The following is a 25,535-nucleotide window of genomic DNA, read 5'->3' on the forward strand; positions in this document are numbered from 1 at the left end:
GAGATTGAGGGACCTGTTTGTAGACGGGAAGTTTGTGAACCTGGGTGAGCTGGAAGGAAAGTTCGGGCTACCCCCAGGGAACACCTTCAAATATATGCAGGTGAGGGCGTTTGGCAGGTGACGGAGTTCCCTCTGGTGCCGCCGCGTGGGGTCCAGGACAGGGTGCTCTCAGGGGTGTAGGTTGGAGAGGGGAGGATCTCGGCAACGTACCAAGTGATGCAGGAGGTAGACGAGGCCTCGGTGGAGGAGCTGAAGGGTAAATGGGAGGAGGAGCTGGGTGAGGAGATTGAGGAGGGGACGTGGGCGGACGCCCTAGGAAGGGTGAACTCCTCTTCTTGTGCGAGGCTTAGCCTCATACAGTTTAAGGTGCTGCATAGGGCCCACATGACTGGGACAAGGATGAACCGGTTCTTTGGGAGCGATGACAGGTGTATTAGGTGCTCAGGGAGTCCAGCAAACCATGTCCATATGTTCTGGGCATGCCCAGTGCTGGGGGAATTCTGGAAGGGTGTAGCAAGGATGGTGTTGAGGGTGATAGGATCCAGGGTCAAACCGGGCTGGGGGCTCACAATATTGGGGTTGCTGAGGAGCCGGGAGTGCAGGAGGTGAAAGAGGCCGGCATTCTGGCCTTTGCGTCCTTAGTAGCCCGGCAGAGGATTCTTCTTCAGTTGAAGGATGTGAGGCCCCCAAGCGTGGAGGCCTGGATCAACGATATGGCGGGGTTTATTAAATTGGAGAGGATGAAATTTGCCCTAAGGGGATCACTAAGGGATTCTTCAGGAGGTGGCAACCATTCCAAGATTTCCTGGCAGAACAGTGGAAAAAGGCCAGCAGCAGCAGCAACCCTGGGGGGGAGGGGAGGGGGGTCGTCTCTTTGTTTTGGGCTGAAGGGACATGTATATTTGCTCTTTGCTAATGACGGCCGTTAATTTATTTCTTCTTTTTTGTATACATGCCGGGGGGGGGGTTCTTTCTTCGTATTTTTTGTTATTGATATTTTGTGAAAATTTGAATAAAACGTTTTTTTAAAAATGATTTGCTGGGCTTCCCGCGCATCTAGCACACCTATCCTCAACCCCGAAGAACTTACTCATCCGAGCCACTGTCATGTGTGCCCGGTGGACTACCTTAAATTGTACCAGGCTAAGCCTGGCGCATGATGAGGAGGTATTAACCCTGCTTAGGGCATCCGCCCATAGCGCCACCTCTATCACTCCCCCTGGCTTGTCCTCCCACTAGCCCTTAAAAGCCCCTCCACCAGGGTTTCCTCCACCTCCGAAAGCTCCTGGTAAATATCCGATACCTTCCCCTCTCCCACCCAGGTACTGGAAATTACTCTATCCTGTATCCCCCGTGGTGGCAGCAGCAGAAAGGCCGGCACCTGTTTTCTCAGAAAGTCTGCAAATACCTAAAACCATTTCCTCCTGGCAATTTAATTTATCCTCCAAAGCTTTCAAGCTTTCCCGTCTATAAATAGATCTCCCATCCTTCCAATTCCTGCCTTCTGCCAACTCCAGAACCCGCCATCTAGCCTACCCGGTACAGACCTGTGGTTATTATAAATCAGGGTCCAAATCGATGCTCCCTCCACTCTCTTATATCACCTCCATTGCCCCCAGATCCTCAGAGCCGTCACTACTACCGGACTTGTGGAGTATCGGGGTGGCGAGAACGGTAGATGTGCTGTTAGCAGTGCTCCCAAACTGGTGTCTTTACATGACGTCATCTCCATCCGCTCCCATACCGACCCCTCCCCCACTACCCACTTCCTAATCATGGCTATATTAGCCGCCCAGTAGTAATTGCAGAAGTTTGGCAGCGCCAACCCACCGTCCCCCCGACTGCACTCCAGCAGCACCTTATTCACTCACGGGGTTTTACCCGCCCGCACAAAGCCCAAAATAACCTTATTCACCCGCTTGAAAAAGGCCTTTGGGATGAAGATGGGGGAGGCACTGAAAGACAAACAGAAATCTGGGGAGGACCATCATTTTCACGGTCTATACCCTCCTCGCCAGTGATAGCAGGAGCATATCCCATCTCTTAAAGTCCCCTTCCATTTGTTCAACCAACTGGGATAGGTTTAACTTGTGCAGTACCTCCCATTCCCGGGCCACCTGGATTCCCAGCTATCAAAAGTTCTTCCCCACCATTCTAATCGGCAACTCTCCCAGTCTCTTCTCCTGTCCTCTTGCCTGGATCACAAACATCTCGCTTTTCCCCATGTTCAACTTATACCCCGAAAAAGTGCCAAATTCCCACACGATTCGCATTACTTCCCCCATCCCCTCCAATGGGTCTGAAATGTACAAGAGTAGGTCATCTACGTAGAGCGAGACCTCCACCTGTAACCTCCGCCGCTCTCTAAAGAGCCCCACTTCTGGGGCCTCCAAGTATCTCCTGTCCACCTGGAGTATCTCCTCAACTAACCTGGTCTTCTGAGCCCGTTTCACCTTTTCTCTGTGGGCTCGTACCGAGATTAATTCCCCTCTGACTACTGCCTTCAAAGCTTCCCAGACAGTTGCTGCAGAGACCTCCCCCATATTATTTGTTTCCAGGTAGTTCTGGATGGACTTGTTAACCCGCCCACAAATCACTTTGTCTGCTCGCAACTCCACATCAAGTCTCCACAGCGGGCGTTGCCGTCTCTCCACATTAACCCGTAGATCTACCCAGTGTGGGGCATGACACTGCAATTGCTGAGTACTCAGTGTCCACCACCTTCGGTATCAGCGCCCTGCTCAGAACAAAAATGTCGAAGTAAGAGTATACCTTGTGAAAAAAAGGAATACTTCTGCGTCCTCGGCCGTGCAAACCTCCATGGGTCTACTCCCCCCATCTGTTCGATAAAACTCTTCAATTCCTTTGCCGCAGCCGGCCCCCTCCCTTTTTTTTAAAAACCCCATTTTATTCAAACTTGTATCAAAGTAGGTTACAGCAAATAAAGACCCCGGGAAATATTCTTCCCAACAAATCAACTGACCCCGGTGGCGATGCTGACCGCCACTCCAGCAAAATTCGTCGCCGTGCAATCAGAGAGGCGAAGGCCAAGACATCGGCCTTCCTCCTCACCATGAGCTCTGGCTTCTCTGAAACCCCAAATATCGCCACCAAAGGGTCCGGGTCCACTTCCCTCTCCACTATCCTGGCTAAGACCGCGAGCCGGCCTCCTCCCTGTCCTGGGTTTTGACCGGTCCAATTCCGGATCTATTACTGTATTGAAATCCCCTCCCAAGATCAGGTTATGTGACTGTAAGTCTGGGATCTTACCTAACACCCACCTCATAAATTCCACGTTGTCCCAATTCGGAGCATATGTGTTCACAAGTACCACTCGCACACCCTCCAGCTTCCCACTCACCATTATGTACCTACCCCCCTTGTCTGACATGATTCTCCCTGCCTCGAATGTCATTCGTTTGCTGATCAAGATCGCTACCTCCCCTGGTCTTAGAGTCCAGTCCTGAGTGGAACACTTGGCTGACCCACCCCTTCCTCAATCTCGTCTGGTCTGTAACCTTTAGGTGTGTCTCTTGTAGCATTGCCACGTCCGCCTTCAGCTCCCTCAAATGCGCAAACACGCGAGCCCTCTTGACCGGCCCATTCAGTCCTCTCACGTTCCATGTGATCAGTCTGGACGGAAGGCTTCCAACATCTCCCCCCCCCCCCCCCCCCCCCCCCCACCCCCGACTAGCCATCACCCTTTTTAGGCCAGCCTCAGGCTAGCGCCCTCCGCTTTCTTGAGTCCCCACTCGGGCAGTCGCCGTTCTCGACCTCCCCTTTGTCCCCAAGTAACAGTTCCTCCCCTGTCAGCAGAGCAGCTCCCCCTCTCCCCCCCCACCCCCCCCCCCCAGCAACAACACTAGAAACCCAATCCCCCAAGTCAAGATCCAGCTTAACACCTTGATGAGCCATCAATTGCACGAGAGACAAGTTGCTATACAAAAGTTAGGCTTTAATAAGCTAGAACTTAGCCCTGCGGTTGACTACAATAAAATGGACGACCGCCAGGCGTTCCGACTATTTATACCTCGGTATGGAGGCGTGGTTAACTCAGCCTCTCGACCAATCGGAGAGCCATCACATGACTGGTCTCAACCAATCGGTCGAGAGGCACATGACCGACCAGGGCCAATGGTAAGCCGCTGTTCTGCACCAATGGCAGCTATGCAAATCATACCACCACACACCCCCCAACAGCGCTTCCGAGAGTCAACTGACCCATGCTGACTTGTCCTCCTGCCCCTGGCACCAAGCAGTCTGTCTCCCTATTGTACTCTCTCTCTCTCTCTCTCTCTCTCTCTCCCCCCCCCCCCCCCCCCCCCAACATGAATAAACATTTTAAAAGCATTTGATTCCCTGGGAAACAAACAACAGAAAGAAAGTGAAGAAACAGCCACTTTAGAAAAATAGTCACCCCAAAAAGCAGAACCAAATTCAAAGCCCATCCCTACCTCTAACAAGGTCCCTGCAAGTCAAAGCAACCATTAACCATCCACACATCCCATTATTTCATATAGAAGTACTTAAATGTATACAATCCAACATTACAAATCGCCGCCACAGGCTTCAGTGTCTTTTAATTTGCCTTCAACTTAATTTCTTTAATAAAGGTCCATACTTTGTCTGACGTTTCAAAGTAGAAGTCCCGTTCCTCATGTGTGACCCACAGACGGGCTGGGTACAGCATCCCGAACTTCACCCCTTCTTAAAGAGGGTCGTTTTTGCCCGGTTGAACCCGACTCGCCTCTTGGCCAAATCCGCTCCCAGGTCCTGATAGACACAAACTCACATTTCTCCCACTTGCTTCTCCATTCTTTCTTGGCCCACTGCAAAACGTGTTCCTCGTCCATGAAACGGTGAAAATGTACCACCATGGCCCTCGGCGGCTCATTTGCTCCAGGCTTCCTCGCAAGGGCTCTGTTTGCTCTGTCCAATTCCAGGGGCCGAGGGAATGCCCCAGTCCCCATCAACTTCTCCAACATGTCCATCACATAAGCCCTCACATCCGATCCCTCACTGCCTTCAGGGAAACCAACAATTTTGAGATTCTGCCTCCTGGACCTATTCTCCAGCTTTTCCTGCATTCTTTTCTGGCGGTCGTCATTCCCACATTGTTTTCCAGTACGGTTATGTACTCCTCGTGCTCGGACAACTTTTGTTCCACCTCCTGAATCGCTCTCCCCTGGGTTTGCTGATTCTGAACCACTTGATCAATCAAAGCCTTAATCGGGTCCAGCGTGTCCTCCTTCAGCTTGGCGAAGCAGTCCTCGAAAAACCTCACCAGCTGATCCGTCGACCACTGTGTCAGCTCCCCACGGCCCTTCTGCCCCGCGATGCTATCCCGTGTTACCAGCTCTGATTGCGTCTCCCGTATAGGACTTTGCTCACACCGGAGGGGGATTTCTCCTTACTGTCTCTTCACTGATTTATCCCATAAAATCCGAAAAAACAGAAAATGGTCCATGGCTGCCACCGGAAGAGAATGTCACTATCGTCCTGGTGTACTGCGCACTGAACAATATCACTCTCAAATAAGATCCGGGACATTCTAGAAGAGAAACCAGGAGAGGAAAATGGACTAGAGACATCCCGAGAGAGGCGAAAGGACAGGAGATGTCCCGAGAGAGGCGAATGGACCAGAGATGTCCTGAGAGAGAGGCGAACAGACCGGAGACGTCCCGAAAGAGGCGAATGGATCGCAGACGTCCCAATAGAGGTGAATGAACTGGTGACGTCCCAATTGAAGCAAATGGACCGGAGATGTCCAGAGAGGCGAATGGACTGGAGATGTTCCTGGAGGGAAGAATGGAGCGGGGCGCCCCAGGAGGTGTGAATGGACAGGGACGTTCTGGAAGAGGTTAATGGACCGGAGACGTCCCGAGAGAGAGGCAAACAGACTGGAGATGTCCCCATAGAGGCGAATGGATTGGAGACGTCCCGAAAGAGGCGAATGGACCGGAGACGTCCCGAGAGGCGAATGTACTGAAGATGTTCCTGGAGGGAAGAATGGAGCGGGGCGCCCCAGGAGATGTGAATGGACAGGGATGTCCTGGGAGAGGTTAATGGACCGGAGCTGTCTCGAGAGAGAGACGACTAGACCAGGACGTCCCCTGAGAAGCGAAGGGATGAGGTAAATGTTGAGTCTCTGAAATTGGAGCCAAGCGAAGCTGAACCTTCACAGGAGTTGACCCCTCGACAGGGCAGGGCTGTCAGACATGAAGATGTGGGTATATCAACACAATATCCCCACCTCATCACGAGTCAATGCCCAAACATTGGGTGCATATCATCTTTCCCTCTCTGCTGTGCCCCTCTCCCCATCTGTCTCCCTCTTGGTGCTGAACTGTTTGACTGGAGCAAACCCAACACGGGAGAAAGAGCCTGGAAGTTGGGACATTCTTTCCAGGTTTGTGGAGTCCCCTCGAGTCGGGCCGGGTGACCCTGGAATCAGTGAGGAGGATGCTGGGTGAGGAGGTGGGCTGAGTGGAATGCCTGTCTCAGAGAATCGGCACTATATCACAGTTTAAAAAACAAAGAAAAATAAAACAGCCGTCACCACTCACACGCTCCCCACATTCCATCCATTCTAAGTGACGCTCCAACCAGCATGGTCCTTCGTAGCCTCTATGTCATTCTATGCCTTCCACCCATGACTCCTCATATCCTCCTTGCAAACCTCTGCCACCCCCCCCCCCCCACCACCCCACCCCCCACCCCCAGTCCAGATATATTGTTCCAATGCCAATTCGAACCAACCCATTCTGCCAATACCCATTCCACCGATACCAACTCACCCAGCACCCACAATGGGCAGTCCTCAGAACCCATGCTGAAGTTTAATAAAATGAAGCTCCAAGTGTCTATTGCAGACGTTATTTCTTTGAACAACATTTACTCAAACAAAATTCACAAAAAAACCAATACATTAACTTTCCTTCAATTACATTATCTCATATAACAAAGCTTTCATTCAATGCCATAGTCCCCTATGAAAACAAAGACATTCATAGTCCCACTATGAATCAAACTGAAATTGCAGGCACCCAACTGTGATCATGGCTGGCCATGAAATCTGTCATGCTGATCTAATCCAATCAATTCCCGAGGCTTAGGATGGCACGGTGGCACAGTGGTTAGCACGAGGACCTGGGTTTGATCCTAGCCCCGGGTCACTCCCCATGTCTGCGTGGGTCTCACCCCCACAACCCAAAAAGATATGCAGGGTAGGTGGATTGGCCACGCTAAATTGCCCCTTCATTGGAAAAAATAATTGGGTGCTCTAAATTTTTTTTAAATTCCAGAAGCTTATGTCAGCAGACACCATGAAATAGAACATAGAACAGTACAGCACAGAACAGGCCCTTCGGCCCTCGATGTTGTGCCGAGCAATGATCACCCTACTCAAACCCACGTATCCACCCTACACCTGTAACCCAAGAATTCCCCCTTAACCTTACTTTTTTTAGGACACTACGGGCAATTTAGCATGGCCAATCCACCTAACCCGCACATCTTTGAACTGTGGGAGGAAACCGGAGCACCCGGAGGAAACCCACGCACACATTGGGAGGACGTGCAGACTGCGCACAGACAGTGACCCAGCCGGGAATCGAACCTGGGACCCTGGAGCTGTGAAGCATTTATGCTAACCACCATGCTACCGTGCTGCCCTCAAATGCAATCATTTTAACATTCAAAATAGTTTCTTCAAAGAATCAAAGAGATTTGAAATGCCTTTTGGACTTGGCAGTTCACCTTGACACTTTTGGCAATTGTTTGAGTTTCAGTGAGCTCTCAGTTCCAATGCATTTATGCAGTTTCCACACATATTCACTGCCTACTTTAAAAAAAAATCTTTTTGTTGGCATTTCCCATATTTATGAACAGTTGTATAAAAACACATCACATTTTTCTCGCCTGTGCTAATTTCCTTTATTATACAGAGAGGTTTAGTTTGTCCTTTGTTTAACTGACCCTACGTGCATTTTGTTGCCCTCTGGATTGTCTACTTTTAATAATCGCAAAAGACATCTTAATCTTACTTTTCCCAATGGACAACTCAGCTGCCAAAAGGTGTCTGGGGACCACAAGCGCACTCTAACTCCCCAAACGACTTCATGGAGTTCAGACCAGTTCCTCATGACTCAAGTCTGCACATGTTGGCTTTCAGACATCTCACCCCAAAACCACATAGAACATAGAACAGTACAGCACAGAACAGGCCCTTCGGCCCTCGATGTTGTGCCGAGCAATGATCACCCTACTCAAACCCACGTATCCACCCTATACTCGTAACCCAACAACCTCCCCCCTTAACCTTACTTTTCTTTTTTATGTTTTTACATGTTACGATCCCAGTTGATGTTGTAACTGGATAGGATGATCCCAGCATGGAACCCTGGCTCAAGAAACCCTAACGTTTGCTTTTATAAAAACAAACGTGGAGAGACAGAGTCACAGGACAGTGACTTAGTTTTAACAACAAGAAAAAACATTTATTAAACATGAAAAATGGATTTTAATACAATGTTCCTATACTCCTTTACCTTAGAAATCACACACAGGTTTTATATGGATGACAAAGTACGTTTGAAGTTACAATGGTCTCATTAACACACAAAGTTAGTGTCTTCTGATTCCTGCTCAGAATTCCCCCAGATGATTGTCATATGAGAGTTTCCAGGCGGCACTCCCAAATCTTCTCTCGTAGTAATGTTTAGCAGCTTGCTTTCCGGAATCTACTCCAGATTTTACAAATGACACTTTGAACTGGTTGTGATCTCGATGTTTCTTCCAATCAGTTTCAAACAAAGTATTTTCAATTCCATGAGCGATGTCACTCACTTCTGCTCTCTGAAGTGACATAATTCATTCTAATCCTTCAATTTGTTTTCACAATTTCTGAATTATCTCAGTCCAGTTCCCAGTAGATTTTGATTGGTCTTTGACAAACTGTTAACTTCCCTTTTCTCAAACTACTACTCCTTGTGTAATTTTACTGACCAGCATTTTTAAATTAATGTCTCTGGTCATTGACTCAGAAAGATCACTTCGCAATTTTTGTACTTTTGGTTGACAATATGTACTTTCCAATGTTTACCCATACAGATATGAATCCCTTAAAACTATCTTCTGGACACACACGAGTGGAGTTAGCTGCTGATTTCTATGGACAGTTGCCTCTGTGAAATGTGCAAAACCCAACATGGACCATTTTTGATCCCAGGGAAATAGGATCAGGGGGCGAGTCTTCTAAATTTCGGCCATTTTCTTCATGATAGAGAGGCTCTCTGTCATGGCAACAATCCAGACCGACAGAGGAAAACATTTCCGTCATGATAAAACAGGAGTGTGGAGAATGAGGCAGTGTTGGTGGGAGGAACCCTACTTCCTTCTGTGTCTCCCCCGATCCTGTGACGTGACCTCTCCTGTACCAGAGGCATGTCCATTAGCAGTTGTCTCTGCATTGGGCTGCTGCTGGCCAGAAGCTGCAGGTGCTAAAATCTGAGACAGAATCTGCCTCATTTCATTCAAAGTTTCATTCCTTATTTGCAGAAGCTGACAAAGAATCTCATTCTGCTGCTGAAGAATCTCATTATTTCTTTGTAGATGATGCTGAAGAATCTCATTGTTTCTTTGCAGATTCCGGCGAACGTCAATCTTAAATTCAGTCAAAATTTGCTGAAGCAAGTTAGAAGTGGCCTGAGAACTGTCTGTACTTTGAGCCTGTTCCTGATCTAAGCGTTCAAAAGGTTTCATTTCATCTTCATTTTCTTCACCAGCAGCATGGGCCTGATGATGTCCGTGTGCTCCTGGAGGCGACGGAGCTTCTGCTCCTGAAGCCGCAAGTTCCTCACCTCCAGAAGGTTCTGATCGCCCTCCCTCCACCACAGCAGCCAGAGCATCACAGGCCTCCTTCTTCACACAAACCATAATATTTAACTTAAACTCATCAACGCCACTCTCCAAATCGGACATCTTATCCTTCTGACACTCCTCTCCCTCCTCCGCTGCAGCTGCCATGCCACATTGCTGTGAGGTATTCACCACAGTCCCTTCCTCATCAGCCCTTTCAGGAATCTCGGACGCTGCTGCCAACTCTCCTCCATCACCATCTGATGTGTCCATGGACAGCTGCTTATCTGTCAGAGGAAGAAAATCGCAATTATTATATTTTGTTGCATAAATTAACTCTCCTCCTGACGGTTTAAACACTCAGCTGCTGACATCACCTTCGCTCATCCCCATATCTGATCCACCATTGGTTATCGGGTTGGAGAGGCCAAACAGCTTCCTCGTGAACTCTTCCCGTTCCAACAGCTCCTTGATGTATGGAACCCGCCCTCCAGTCAACGAGAGCTCCTGGGGGTTAAGGGCCAGCTTTACCTAAAGGAAGAAATTAAAATTAAAAATGAATCATGGTGCAGACTTTGCTGTGCTGTTTTAAAGACCACGTGATTGATTTGACATGCACCTCGCACATGAAAGGAGTCTCTGCCACCCCCCCACGCAAATGTATTGGTATCTGTGGAGGTTCGATGACACCGAGAATGATTTGTCACACACCTCACAGCTGAAAGGCTTCTCTGCTGTGTGAACGCGTTGGTGTACACGGAGCGTTGATGACTTTGAGAATGATTGGTCACACACCTTGCACCTGAAGGATTGCTTCACCTGAAGGAACAAATGAGAATGAAAAGGAAATCACGGTCCAGACTTTGCTGTGCTCTCTTGTGCCCCATTTCCGAGCTTTGGAGACAGATTTCAGCCTGCTCCCAGGGGGACTTTTGATTACAGAGAACACTTATGACAAAGTCATAGCCATCTCCAAGGGAACCTCTTTTGATTTTATTTGAAATATTTTTTATTGAACTTTTAACATTTCACACAAATCGAAACAATAAAACAATAATAATCTTTATTATTGTCACAAGTTGGCTTACATGAATACTGCAATGAAGTTACTGTGAAAATCACCTCATCTCCACATTCTGGTGCCTGTTTGGGTACACAGATGGAGAATTCAGAATGTTCAAATTACCTAATAAGCACTTGTGGGAGGAAACCAGAGCACTTGGTTCATTGCAGGCACGGGAGAACATACCCCTCACAGACAGTGACCCAAGCGGTATTCTAACCAGAGACCCTGACGCTGTTGGTATACCGCTTGGGTCACTGTCTGTGCGGAGTTTGCAGGTACAGGTGTCAATAGAAAAAAGCTCCTACTAATAACTATAGCAACCCCCCTACCCCCAGGGCAGCATGGTGGTGCAGTGGTTAGTACTGCTGTCTCAGGACGCTGAGGACCCGGATTTGATCCCAGCTCTGGGTCACTGTCCGTGCGGAGTTTGCACATTCTCCCTGTGCAGACTGTGACGTGGGGCTGGGATTGAACCTCATTCCTCAGTATTGTAGGCAGCAGTAGCACTGCTTTTTAAAAAATAAATTTAGAGTACCCAATTCATTTTTTTCCAATTAAGGGGCAATTTAGATCAGAGGGGCTGGTTTAGCACAGGGCTTTGAAAGCAGACCAAGGCAGGTCAGCAGCACAGTTCAATTCCCGTACCAGCCTCCCCAAACAGGCACCAGAATGTGGCGACTAGGGGCTTTTCACAGTAACTTCATTGAAGCCTACTTGTGACAATAAACAATTTTCATTTCATTTCATTTAGCGTGTCCAATCCACCTACCCTGCACATCTTTGGGTTGTGGGAGCGAAACCCACACAATCATGGGGAGAATGTGCAAACTCCACACGGACAGTGACCCAGAGCCGGGATCGAACCTGGGACCTCAGCGCCATGAGGTAGCAGTCCTAACCCACTAGTCCTGCTTTCTTTTGAACTCCTCCCAGCTGGTAAACCGTCCTTCCAGAAATAGGTCCCGCCCCTCTCCAGCCCCTAACCCTTCCACCCTCGCCAGCTCAAACAAATGGTTCCTACAGATTGGGCCCCATCTTGACACTGCACAAAACTTAAAATACAGACGGAATTGCCGCCATATTTTTAACGTGGAGATGACCACTTGGTTCAAAGAATATTTTGCTGGGGCAAATGGCAGAGGTGCTATCACCAGCGCCTCCAAACACAACCCGTTGCATGACCCAGACTCCATCTGCACCTAAATAAAGTCCTGGTCCCCAAACCAAACCAATACCTTCTCCAATTGGCCGTCCAATAATAAAACATCAAATTTAGCAACTCCACCCGTCACAATCCCTCTCCACTCGTCTGAGGCTCTCAAGGCAATCGCCAATGTCTCGATTGCCAAAGAGAACACCATAGGGGACATAGGAAAATCCTGCCTCGCCTCCTGGGAACTGCATTTTATAAAAACACACTAAAATAAGTGAAATAATGTTGCTGTATTTTCAACTCAAAAATCTAAAGTTTCAAACTATATATTCAGATATTTCCTCTTGTCCATTGGGGGAAAATTTGTGTATAAACAGCAGCTTCTGCACAGATTGATGTCTTTTGGTGATGTTTCACCGTCTGTTCAAAGATTAAATTGACCGTTTTGAAACAATTGGACTGATGGTGGGAGAGGTTGGAGACAGACACTGCTGAGACAGACAGTGCTTTGGAAGGACCGTTCCCCTGTGTGAGCACTGGAGGGTAAACAACACAGACAACTCTCAGTGTAAGGGACGTTGAGCCACAGTGTGAATGAGCTGGTGTCTGTGGGGTCTGATGACCGTGAGAATGTTTGTCGCACATCTCACACATGAATGGTTTCTCACTAATGTGTGCAAAGTGTTGATTAGTCAGAAAATAATTTGTCTGCATATCATACATGTAAATGGTTTCTCACTAGTTTGTGCAGAGGACTATTTAGGCCAGCAATGATTTGTTAGGTATCATACATGTGGGGGCTGTAATTAGTCTGCATATCATACATGTGAATGGTGTCTCACCAGTGTGTCCAGAGGGCTGTTTATGCCGACAATGATTTGTTAAATACCATATATGTGGGGGCTGGGTTCCAGATAAGCTCAGTTGGCTAGACAGCTGGTTTGTTATGCAGATCGAGGCCAGCAGCGCAGGTTCAATTCCTGTACCGGCTGAGGTTGTTATTGAAGGCCCACCTTCTCAACCTTGCCCCTCGTCTGAGGTGTGGTGATCCTCAAGTTAAATCACCACCAGTCAGCCCTCCACCTCAAAGGGGAAAGCAGCCTCTGGTCATCTGGGATGATAGCGACTTTACCTCTCTACCTTACCATACATGTGAATGGTTTGTCTCCTGTGTGAATGTGTTGCAGTGTGAAGGTGACTAAAGGAACGATTTGCCATATATCATATGTTGGTGTATGCAAGAAGCCGAGAATTACTAGTCACATACCTTGCATGGGAAGGGTTTCTCTCCTGTGTGAGTGCGTTGATGTCTCTGGAGGATCGATAGCTGCGAGAATGATTTGTCACACACCTCACATGGGAATGGCTTCTCTCCTGTGTGAATACGTTTGTGTTTACGGAGGTTGGCCAACTGCGAGAATGATTTGTCACACACCTCGCATGTAAATGGTTTCTCCCCTGTGTGAGTGCGTTGATGTTTACGGAGGGTGCCTAACTGTGAAAATGATTTGTCACACACCTCACATACAAAGGGTTTCTCCCCTGTGTGAATCCTCTGGTGTGATAGAAGATTGGAATTTCGATTGAAAGTCATCTCACAGACATCACACCTGAAGGGTTTCTCTTGCTGCCCTGTGTGAAGGCGTTGGTGTTCGTTGAGGCTTGATGACCATGTGAATGATTTGTCACACACCTCACACGTGAAGCGTCTCTCACCTGTGTGAGCGAGCTGGTGTTGACGAAGGTTCGATGATGCGGAGAAGGATTTCTCACATACATCACACGTGAAGGGTTTCTCACCTGTGTGAAGGAGCTGGTGTTGACGGAGGTTCGATGACGCTGAAAAGGACTTCTCACACACATCACATGTGAAGGGTTTTTCACCTGTGTGAAGGCGTTGGTGTTCACTGAGGCTCGATGACCACATAAATGATTTGTCACACACCTCGCATGTGAAGGGCTTCTCACCTGTGTGAACGAGCTGGTGTTGACGGAGGTTTGATGATGATGAGAAAGACTTCTCACACACATCACACGTGAAGGGTTTCTCACCTGTGTGAACGAGCTGGTGTTGACGGAGATTCGATGATGCTGAGAAAGATTTCTCGCACACATCACATGTGAAGGGTTTCTCACCTGTGTGAACAAGTTGATGTCGATTGAGAGTCGATGATGCCAAGAAGGACTTGTCACACACCTCACATTTAAATGGTTTATCACCGGTGTGAATCATCTGGTGCCTCAGAAGCGACGTTGACGTCACAAAACCTTTATCACAAACATCACACCTGAACCGTTTCTCTTCCATATGGCTGCCCTTGTGTTAACAGTAGTTGTAACAAACACACCCTCGCAGATCTTATGGGCTTGTGGAGTTACCAACAAACCTCAAACTTGAACAGCATCTCACCTGTAGGAATGAATCAGTGGTTCATGAGGCTCAATTAACTTTTGAAGCTCTCACCACACTTGGAGCCCACTCACAATTCTTCCCAGCCTCACCCTGACTGATCACCCACAGCTGAACCTTCAGAAAGGTCGGTTGTGATGGAAAGCTCCACACCACTGACCAGTTTCAGATCTGATGATATGTCAAAGCTCCCCTGAACTGACAATTTCCAGATGATGGTTTTACTGTCCAACCTTCTCTGTGTTGAGCAATGCTGTGAAGGGAGTGGATGTCTTCCCACAGTTGACAGTTATTCCTCGGGTGATCTATCTGCGGTGTCTATCTTCTCGGTATTGTCTGGTGTAGTCCAATGCAATCCTTCTGTAAAATAGGAAAAGGAAACATGATTTCCTCAAACTCCCTCTCCTCCTTTGCTGAAAGGGCTGACTCCTCAGTCAGATACTGTTCCACGGTGAGCTTCAGTCTGCTATTCCCGTGTGGGAGATCAGATACAAGTCCTTTCTGTTTCCTCACTTGACTATCACACACCCTCTGTTTCCAGCAGGGATTCTGGATAGCGACCAGGGCAGACAATATGGCTACTTTCTTTCCTCCATCCATATCACATCTTCCAGGCACCGTGAGGGCAATGGAAAAGACAGTCGGGTGGAGTGTAAAACGGGCTATCAATTCAATAGGTGCTCGAGCAGTGCTGGTGAAGACCAGTTTTAGTCTTCGAGTATGTGTTGAATATAAAAGGCACTCAGGAGAAATGTTAATTCAAGGGAGATTTTGAAATTGCTCCCTGTTTTTTCCTAAATTATTTGGACAATGATTTAACTTGCACCAAAATAATTTTAACCCTCCACCCACACCCCGGCAGGAAGTCCTGGACGCTGAGGAAAATTTGCTTCACTACAGCCGCACAGTTGTTAGCACTGTTGCTTCACCGCACCAGGGTCCCAGGTTCGATAACTGGCTTGGGTCACTGTCTGTGCGGAGATCAGACGTACTCCCCAGATCTGCGTGTGTTTCCTCCGGGTGCTCCGGTTTCCACCCACAAGTCCCGAAAGACGTGCTGTTCAGTAATTTGGACATTCTGAATTCTCCCTCCCTGTACCCAAACAGGCGCCAGAATGTGGTGACTCGGGGCTTTTCACAGTAACTTAATTGCAGTGTTAATGGAAGCATACTTGTGACAATAAAGATGATTATTATTATTTTCAAAAGTTTAAATGGTGTTATTGGGTTGCCCAAAGATGTACAGGTTAGGCGGACTGGCTATGCTAAATTGCCCTCAATGTCCAAAAGGGTTAGGTGGGATTACTGCATTGCGGGGATAGGGTGGAGATGTGGGCTTAAGTCGGTGCTCTTTCCGAGAGCTGGTGCAGGTTCAATGGGACAAATGTCCTCCTTCAGCACTGTAAATTATATGATTCTATGATTGAAGGGTTCTGGTTTATCCTGGGAAATTAGACACACTGCACTCACTCAGACTGCACATCCCAAATTCAGCTCTCACACACAGCACTGGGCTAAACTATCAAATCCAAGCCCAGGCTTCTGGGAAAGGCCGAGGCCTTCAGGTAAAATCTTTAAAGACATTAAAAGACATTTCAATAAATGTGTCTCTGCCCCTCCCAGATAATTACACCTCACCTTCTCATATTCAGCAATGACCCATCAACAAAACTCAGCTTGGAAATCAGAAGGGAAATGTTTCCAATAAACACACTCAATATCCAACACACAGCCAATCAAACAGCTCAGCACAAAGCACCGAGTAAACAGGTCTGTGAGCTGGATCTTCTCACACAGCATAAGGGGCATTTCCACAGCTGATTGCCCACAGGATAGTCAGACTGCCTGAACATTAGTGTGGATATTGTGCAATGTAATGATTGTAAATTCTGCTCCTTCACTCACCATCTCCTGACTTGGTTTTGAGTCCCTACAGGAAGTGAAGCAGCTGTGGTAGAGGAAGAGGAGAGAATGGGCAGAGTGGGTGGGCTCTCTGATTGACGTCTCTGACAGACAATCCAAATATTTCTGCAGTAACAGGAGTTTCCTGAAGTTTGGGAAACTGACCTGGGAAACGGAGACTTTGAGCAGCAGATCAGGTGGGGATTTAAACTTGTCATTGTCCCATCTGAATAAAGTCTCACTTATTGCAGCTGCTGGGGGCGATTCTCCGAACCGCAACCGCTCCACGACGCTGGCGTGCGATTCTGCGAGGTGCGGAGAATCGGCACCATTTGCGCTGGCGCATTTGGCGTAGCGCCGGCTACGGGCCGCTGGAACCGGCGGGGTCGCCGATTCTCCAGCCCTGATTGGTCGAGCGGCCGCTCTGATACAGCAGAGTCCCGCTGGTGCCGTTCACCTCTGGTTGCTGCTGGCGGGAACTCTGCGGGAACGATCAGGGGGCAGCCTGGGGGGGGGGGGGGGCAGAAAGGGGGCTCCTTCACCAGATGGGGCATCCGATGGTGTCTGGCCTGCAATCGGGGCCCACCGATTGGCGGGCCGGCCTCTCACCCCCCGGGCCTTCTTCCTGGCACGGCCAGCCCCTGAACACCGACCCCATGTTTGTCGGGACCAGCACGCAAAAGAAGTCCCCCGCGTATGTGCAGGTTGGCGCAGCGCTAAGGAGGCTGGAGCGGCGTAAAACGTACGTGACCGGGCCCGTGAAACGCGACGGCGTTCACAACAGCGCGAACTCTTGGGCCCAATATTGGAGAATCCCCCCCCCCCCCACCCCCTCTCTCAGTTCGTTGGGTAAATGTTTGACAGAGGTTTCTAGTGTGGGAACAGCAGTTTTCAGCCTCTGAGGCTTTCAAACCGACATCATCAGTGTGGGATGTGTAGCCTCGGATGTGTTTGACAGCAGATCAGAAGAGAAAGACCCACAGCATCCAAGGCAACGATGACCTGCAGTAGTAGGATCAGCACATATACAGGGGAGAGGGTCACAGGAGACAGAGAAGTCTGGAGAGGGGAGATTGACCCAGTGATTGCGGAGTGTCTTTATTCCTGGAAGAGGGACTTGGTGGCTGAGGGAGTGTGCTGGGGCTCATTATATGAGTATATACACCGTGGTTTGGTATCTTACAGCCCGGCCCTGTCCAGGGGTCACTTGCGGTGAAGATTCAGCTTCCGAGCTTAAGGATAGTCATGGCAGGAGAGCTTGCACCGGTGATATGCTCCTCCTGTATTACGTGGCAAATCATGGAAGCTTCACTTGTCTCTGGTGACCACGTGTGCAGGAAGTGTCCAAGTGCAGTGACTGGTGAACCGCATTTTGGAGCGAGAGCTGGGGTGGATGCGCTGGACCATCGGTGAACCTGAGCAGGTCATGGACAGCACGTTCTGTGAGATGGTCACACCGCAGGTGAGGTTTGAACACGCAGAAAAGGCAGAGTACCAGGCAGAGTAGAGGGAGGCAGGTAGTGCCGATGTTCCCTGTGGCCATCCCCTTTTTGAACAGATATGCCGTTTTGGATGCAGTTAGGGGAGATGACTGTGTCGGGGAAAGCAGTGGCAGCCAGCTTCATGGTACCATGGGTAGGTCTGCTGCACAAGAGGTCAGGAGGAAGAATGTCAGGGCTATAGTTGGAGGGTATTCAATTGTAAAGGGAACAGACAGGTGTTTCTGTGGCCGCAAAAGAGTATACCAGGGTTAAGGATGTCACTGAACAGCTGCAGGGCAAACTCATAGAATCATAGAATCCCTACAATGCAGAGGGAGACTATTCGGCCCATCGAGTCTGCACCAGCCCTTTAAATGAGCACGCCATCCATGTTCACCCACCCCACCCTGCCCTATCCCTGCAACCCTTCAATCTAATCTGGACACCAAGGAGCAATTTATCATGGCCAATACACTTAACCTGCACATCTTTGGACTGTGGGAGGAAACCGGAGCGCGCTGAGGAAACCCATACTGAAGGGGAGGTTAAGCAGACCGATATTATGGTACAGATTGGTACCAACGATATAGGCAGAAAAAGGGACGAGGTCCTGAAAGCAGAATTTGGGGAGCTCAGAAGTAGATTAAAAAACAGGACCCAGAAAGTAGTCATCTCTGGATTACTTCCAGTGCCACATGCTCGTGAGTATAGAAATAGAAAGTTAGTCCACATGAATGCATGGCTGGAGTCAATGTGCAGGAGTGGGGGCTTCACATTTCTGGGACATTGGGACCATTTTTGGAGACATTGCGACCTCTACAAGGTAGATGGTTTGCACCTGAACTGAAATGGGATCAGTGTCCTTGCGGGGACATTGTGCTGTTGGAGAGAGTTTAAACTAACTTGGCAGGGGTCTGGGATCCTGAGAGAAGGTTCAGCAGGGATAGGTGCACAGCCAAGATTAGAAGAGGCATCAAATTTGTCAGAAAGGCATAGAATGTCAAGACCAGTTAAGTCAAAAGGGAGTTTGGCAAGATTGGATGGTATTTATTTCAATGCAAGGAGTCTGACAAACAAGACAGATGAATCGAGGGCACAGATTAAAACATGAGGTGTGATGTCATTGCTTTCACGCAGACATGGTTGAGAGGCAGGATTGGCAGCTCAATATTCCAGGATATAGGATCTACAGGCGAGATAGGGAAGGAGGTAAAAAAGGAAGGTGTGTCACAATCTTGATCAGGGAATCAATTACAGCAGTAAGGAGGGATGACATCTTCGAAGGCTCTTCACCATATGGGAAGAACTTAAAAACAAAAAGGGAGTAATCACATTGTTGGGAGTGTTCTATCGGCTTCCTAACAGTTCAAGAGAAAAATGTCAGCAAATTTCAGAGAAGTGTAAAAGTAATAAGGTACTGATAGTGGGGGACTTCAACATCCCCAATATTAAGATGTGAAAGGTTCAGAGGGAGTGGAATTCTTAAAATGCATGCAGGAGAACATTTCAAACCAGTAGGTAGAAGTACCTAGAAGAGAGGGGCTGGTTCTGGCCTAAATGTTTGGTAATGAAACTGGGCAAGTAGTTGAAGTATCAATGGGGGAGCATTTTGCAGACAGTGATCACAACTCCATTAGATTTATGATTGTAGGGGACTTCCGGTTGTGGCAAGTATGTGGAAGTTGAATGTTTGGTGGCTCCTGCCAGAGTTGTCTTTGTTAGACTCTTTATGCCCAGTTCTTTAGAAAAATATTTCTGACAGAAGTTGTGGGATGGTCGGAAGCATTTCAAGGATGTCAAAAGCCAGAAAAAAGAACCCAGGAAAAAAGGGAGTGAGTGAATGTCCACCGTCGAATGTAGTGAGATGTTCAGCAGAAGAAAAGATGGCGGGACAGAGCTCGCCGGGTGGGACCGTGCCCATCACAGTGGAAACGCTGGCCAAAATGATGGCCGGGGAGTTTGAGCGGCTGTTCTCAAAACATTTCGAAAGGCATCAGACAAAAATGTTGACCTCATTCAAGAAGTGGGTGGGTGACGCCTTTGCCCCGATGAGAGAGGCATAGGCGAAGACTTCGAAGGCGGTGCAGGGGCAAGATGAAGGAGTAGAGGAGGCATTGTCACAGCATAGCGATCATTTCTCCTCAATGGGTGAGGAGCTGCGGAGGGTGGCGGAAATTAACAGAGGGCTAAGAGCCAAAGTAGAGGACCTGGAGAACAGGTCTCGAAGGCAGAACTTGAAGATCGTGGGTGTGCCTGAGAGACTAGAGGGCCAGAAACCTACAGAATACTTTGCTGAGTTGGCACAGTGGTTAGGACTGCTGCCTACGGCGCTGAGGACCCGGGTTCAATCCCAGCCCTGATTCACTGGCCGTGTGGAGTTTGCACATTCTTCCGTGTCTGCGTGGGTTTCAACACCACAACCCAAAGATGTGCAGGGTAAGTGGACTGGCCACGCCAAATCGCCCTTAATTGGAGAAAAAAAATTGGGTATTCTAAACTTTTCAAACAAAAGATAATACTTTGCTAAAATGCTTGCCAAGTTGATGAGGAAGGGGGAGGACCTCTTCCACTCACTACGAGTTGGATAGAGCCCACCGGTCACTCCAGCCAAAACCAAACATCGAATGAACCGCCTACTGAGAGATGTGATCCTCCGCTTTTGCAATTTTCAGGGAAAGGAGAAAGTGCTGAGGTGGACGAAGCAGAAATGGGAGATGGAGTGGAATGGTAACTGTATATTGTCACGTGAGTGTCCTTTTAAGAAAGGTTTGGTCTCTTAGCATGTGACTTGTAGCACAGCTTAAGTGAAGTCATTTTGTGGGTGGTGCTGGGCTGTGGCTGTCAGGGGAGAGGGTTTTTTTTAATTTCAGTTTTCGTTTGGTTGCCTTGGACTGCAGAAGGAGAATGAAGTATAAACCTTGTTTTGATTAAAGCGCCTAGGAAGTCTCATGCAACACATCTGAAGCAAAGGCTTTTATGCTCATCCTAGCCAAATTCAACATAAAGGTTATAGGTCAGATGAACTTCATAATACACTTTGGAGTTTCTAAGCCCTGGGCCATAACAATATGTACATATCAGGATGTTACGACGGAGCTGGAGCCAGTGGGGCTAAAGCGGCGTTGTGTAAATGCAACGCTGATGTGACCATCAATTCACTTGGAACACGATTGGAAGTAAACTGTGGTTTGAATAGACTTACAACTGAGCCTGCCTGCGACCAGAAGAACTGAGGGCAGGCTCACACGGCTGCAGCACTTTATACTTCCGGTAGTGGGAGGGGCCATGGGCGGAGCCCTGTACAAGCTCCTCATCTCCCCCGTGGGCAGAGCCGCGCAACGGCTCACAGACAGAGCCCAAAAGGACACAATACAATAGTGTGAATTATTAAGAAGCACATTCAACACATTCACCCCCTGTAAAAAAAAATCAAGTCCGGTGGGGGTGAGGGGTCTACTGGTTGAGCCGGTCCAGTGGCGGAGCCGTCCTTTGGGATCGTTGGAGCACCGGGGTTTCAGCCTCTTCGGGTGGCTGGGTGGTGATGGTTGGTGTAGATATGGGGGTGGACTCCGGGGGTGTTTCGGTCCGAGCTCCATTCCTGACCGGTGTGATGGGCGCAGGACAACTATAGGTGTGGGGGCGCAGGGCGTGGGAGGTTGTGTGGGGTGTAGTGTGAGGGGTACCTCGGCGGTGGTGGTGGTGGATCCTGCAGGTGCCAGGTCCCGGAGGGAAACGGTGTCCTGACGGCCGTCGGGGTATTCAATAAAGGCGTAGTGGGGGTTCGAGTGAAGCAGTAGTACCCTCTCTACTAGTGGGTCAGTTTTGTGTGTCCGGACGTGCTTCCGGAGGAGAACCGGGCCCGGTGTCCTCAACCAAGATGGGAGCGAAGCCCCCGTGGTAGTGCCCCTAGGGAAAACAAATAGTCGCTCGTGAGGGGTCTGATTAGTGGCAGTGCACAGGAGGGACCTAATTGCATGGAGCGTGTCGGGGAGGACCTCCTGCCAGTGGGAGGTTAGGAGATTCCTGGACGGAGGTCAGTAGGACGGTCTTCCAGACCGTCGCATTCTCCCTCTCCACCTGCCCGTTCCCCCTGGGGTTGTAGCTGATAGTCCTGCTCGAGGCGATGGGTCTCTGTCTGAGTGGAGTCTGCTCGTTCTCCCCATGTCTGTGTGGGTTTCCTCCGGGTGCTCCGGTTTCCTCCCACAGTCCAAAGACGTGCAGGTTAGCCATGATAAATTGCCCCTTAGTGGCCAAAAAGGAGGGGTTATTGGGTAACTGGGATAGGGTGAATGTGAGAGCTTAAGTGGGTCGGTGCACTCGATGGGCCGAATGGCCTCCTTCTGCACTGTATGTTCTATGTAAGCCTACTTGTGACGATGATTTTTTTTTATAGCTGTGTCAGCAGCAAACTTGTAGATGGAGTTGGAGCCAAATTTTGCCGTTGTCGTGTGTGTATTGGCCATATTGTAGGGGGTTATGTGTACAGCCTCCCCGTATTGAGGACTATCGTAGAGGAAGTGTTGTTTATCCTTACTGATTGTGATCTATGGGTCAGGAAGTCGAGGATCCAATTGCAGAGGAAGGAGCCAAGTCCTAGATTTTGGAGTTTGGATATGTGCTTGGCTGGACAAACAAGGCAAGTGAATATGTGATAAACAACAGCACTCCAGGAAGCACCAAGGATCAGAGGACCTTGGTGCGCATGTACCAAACATGAGGTGGCAAAGCAGGTGGATACAGTGATTTAGAAGGCATTTGATATACGTCTTTATTAATCAAGGCATAGATTTTAACACAGGGAGGTTATGCTGGAACTGTATAAAACCTTGGTTAGGCCACAGCTGCAGTATTGTGTGCAGTTCTGGAATCCAGATTATAGGAGGCATGTAAGAGCACTGGAAAGGATGCAGAAGGGATTCATCAGGATGTTGCCTGGGCTGGAGAGTTTAGTTATGAAGAGATTAGATACACTTGAATTATTTTCGTTGGCTGAGAGACAGGGGGTACATAAAGGCGGCACGGTGTCGCAGTGGTCAGCACTGCTGTTTCACGGCACTGAGGACCTGGGTTCGGTCCCAGCCCTGGGTCACTGTCTGTGTGGAGGCATTCTCCCCGTGTTTGCGTGGGTCTCATCCCACAACTCAAAGATGTGCAGGCTGGGTGAATTGGCCACGCTAAATTGCCACTCAATTGGAATTTTTTTTAAAATTATGAAGGGATAGACAGGAACAAACCTTTCCCCTTGGTGGCTGGATCAATGATCAGGGGACATAGTTTTAAAGTAAGGGGCAAGAATTCAAGGGGATGTGAGAAACACCTTTTACCCAGAGGGTGGTGGGTTTGGAACTTGCTGCTTGAAAGGGTGTTGGAGACAGAGACCCTCATAACATTTCAAAAGTACTTAGATGTGCACTTGCAAGACTTCCAGTGGCGGCCATGGAGTGATCGGTTGCACATTTGGTAGCTCCCACTCAAGGTCGTATTTTTGCATCTGAGATGCAAAGTTTTTGGATTTGGATTAGTTTTATTGTCATGTGTACAAAGGTACAGTGAAAAGTATTGTTCTGTGTGCAGTCCAAACAGATCATTCCATCTGTCATGGGAATGTCACTTTAAGAAATGTTTGTCTGCTCAAGTGACTGCAGTGATGTCAGAGTGTGGGTGGAGCTGGGCTCTGCTTTTTTAGTTACGCTTTGAGGAAAAGCTTGGATGTGTGTTCTTTTTAGTTTTCTTTTAGTGTTGGAGCTGCAGCCAGCCAAAGGTGTAATTTTGATCTCTCTGCCATCTAAAGACTATATCTACATCATTTGGTGAATTCAGAGTGATAACTGCCCTCAGTGGAGAATTTAAACCTTATGTGCTTCTGTAAAGAGGGTTCTTTTTGTCTTATGGATGTTGCAAGGAAAGATTAAGAGTTACTTAGAGAGTATTGTGTTCTTTGAGGGATTTATTGGTGATGATAGTTGTTAAGAGGTTTACTGTAGGTTTATAAAATGTTAACCGGTTTCATAAACATTGTTTTAATTTAAAAGTACTGCAGATTTCTGTATTCTGTGGAACAGGCCCGTGTGTTTCCCTATAACCACAATCTATTCAAAGTTGTGGGTCAGGTGAACTCCCTGATACACTTTGGAGCTTTCTAAACCCTGGCCCATAACAAATTGGGGGCTTGAGGGGGATAAAAGTTGGCTTTGTGAATTTAAAATCAGTCAGGGGTGAGCATATTGTGGTTGCTTTTCGGGTGTGGTATTCCAGTTTAAGTGGGAGTGTGTTGTGGACAATGGCTCTTTCAGAGGCTCTGAAGTTTTTGGGGGTGGAAATGTGACACACATTACCATACAGACAGAGACTAAAAATGGCTTATAGAGTTGGCAAAAACATTGCAGTCAACATTACCTGACAAAATGTGAAAAGATGAGATAATTATGGTGGTGGTTAAGCATTTAAAATGACCTGAGATACAGTTTGACTCATTGGAAATGGCAGAAATTCAGTTACAAATTAAACAAATGGAACAGGAGAAAGAATTAAAGCAACTTGAAGAGATAGAGGAAAAAGAGGGAGAAGAAAGGAAAACAGAAAGAATAGCCCTAGCAGAACAAAAAGAAAGAGAAAGGGAGATACAGATCATGGAAAAAGATAAAGAGATAGAGTTTGAACTTCAGAAAATGGCCATGAAACATGAGTCAGTTAAAATTGGCAAAAGTAAAGGGAAATGTATAGTTGGATGATAGTGAGAAAGAGCGTCATTGTTGAAGGCTTGGTGGGGATCTATTTAAACATGTCCACGCAGTGCCAAGGTTTGACGAGGAGGTAGAAGCCCTTTTCATTTCATTTGAGAAGGGATCTAAACAAATGAAATGGCCACAGGACATGTGGGTATTACTGATTCAAACAAAGTGGGTAGGTAGGGCAAGTGAAGTGTTTGCATCACTACCGGAGGAGGTATCTGGGACTTATGAGGAGGTGAAAAAAATCCATCTTAGGTGCATATGAACTAGTGCCTGAAGCCTCCAGACAAAGGTTTAGAAATTTAAGGAAAGAACCTGGTCAAACATACATGGAGATTGAAGGGATAAAACAGAGTAATTTTGACAGGTGGATAAGGGCTTTGAAAATAGACCAAACACATGAAGCTCTGAGAGAAATTATACTTTTGGAGGAGTTTAAAAAATCAATTCCTGATGTAGTGAGAACTCATGTGGAAGAGCAGAGGGTTAAAACTGCGAGATTAGCGGCAGAAATAGCAGATGATCATGAATTAGTTCATAAATCAAAGCTTGGTTTCCGACATCAGTTTCAGCCTGTGAGGGATAGAAACTGGGGACTTGAGAAATACTCAAGTGGTAGAGGTAAAGGAGATCTGATGGGAGATAATGAGAGTGTACCTCAGATTTTCTTTTAAATCCAGGAGGGTGGAAGAGACATGAAAAGTTTCAAATGTTTTCACTGCAATAAACTAGGCCTTGTAAAGTGTTGGTGGTTGAAGAAAAGCACTGGGAAGGCTGATGTGGTAAAACAGGATAAGACAGTGGGGTTTGTTGAAGTGATAAAGGAATGCCCAAGTGAAGCGAAGGATGTACAAAGGGTTGTACAGCCTTATCAAGAGGTGATTGATAAGAAGGTGCCAGATGTCTTGAAATACTTTACTTGTCTGGGTTAAGT

General features: G+C 48.0%; 2 protein-coding genes across 5 annotated transcripts in view; one reads left to right on the forward strand and one right to left on the reverse strand.

Annotated features, from left to right (window-relative positions):
* LOC119976643 (zinc finger protein 721-like) overlaps positions 1 to 25,535 on the forward strand; it is a 999,221-nt gene that overhangs the window by 193,267 nt on the left and 780,419 nt on the right. The window lies entirely within an intron of this gene.
* On the reverse strand, positions 8,473 to 16,419 carry LOC119976639 (zinc finger protein 2 homolog). Of its 4 annotated transcripts, none has more exons than XM_038817280.1 (5): positions 16,393 to 16,419; positions 13,345 to 14,847; positions 10,570 to 10,677; positions 10,236 to 10,389; positions 8,473 to 10,145 (listed from the first exon to the last, which is right to left on the reverse strand). In XM_038817280.1, the coding sequence occupies exons 2-5, from the start codon at positions 14,383 to 14,385 to the stop codon at positions 9,388 to 9,390; spliced, it is 2,061 nt and encodes a 686-aa protein (XP_038673208.1). In that variant the 5' UTR covers positions 14,386 to 14,847; positions 16,393 to 16,419; the 3' UTR covers positions 8,473 to 9,387. The 4 variants fall into 4 exon arrangements, with proteins under 4 accessions (XP_038673208.1, XP_038673210.1, XP_038673211.1 ...); XM_038817282.1 differs by lacking the exon at positions 16,393 to 16,419 and adding an exon at positions 16,126 to 16,315; XM_038817283.1 differs by lacking the exon at positions 10,570 to 10,677.

Source organism: Scyliorhinus canicula, chromosome 13, assembly GCF_902713615.1.
Source record: "Scyliorhinus canicula chromosome 13, sScyCan1.1, whole genome shotgun sequence".
Lineage (NCBI taxonomy): Eukaryota > Metazoa > Chordata > Chondrichthyes > Carcharhiniformes > Scyliorhinidae > Scyliorhinus > Scyliorhinus canicula.

Bases quoted from the DNA above. Each gene is read 5' to 3' on its own strand.
- LOC119976639 (XM_038817280.1), bottom strand. From the start codon at position 14,385: ATGGAAGAGAAACGGTTCAGGTGTGATGTTTGTGATAAAGGTTTTGTG. The intron at 10,678-13,344 runs GTATGTGACTAG...TTGTTCCTTCAG, and splicing joins AGAAACCCTTCCCATGCAAG to GTGAAGCAATCCTTCAGGTG. The intron at 10,390-10,569 runs GTGTGTGACAAA...TTCTTCCTTTAG, and splicing joins AGAAGCCTTTCAGCTGTGAG to GTAAAGCTGGCCCTTAACCC.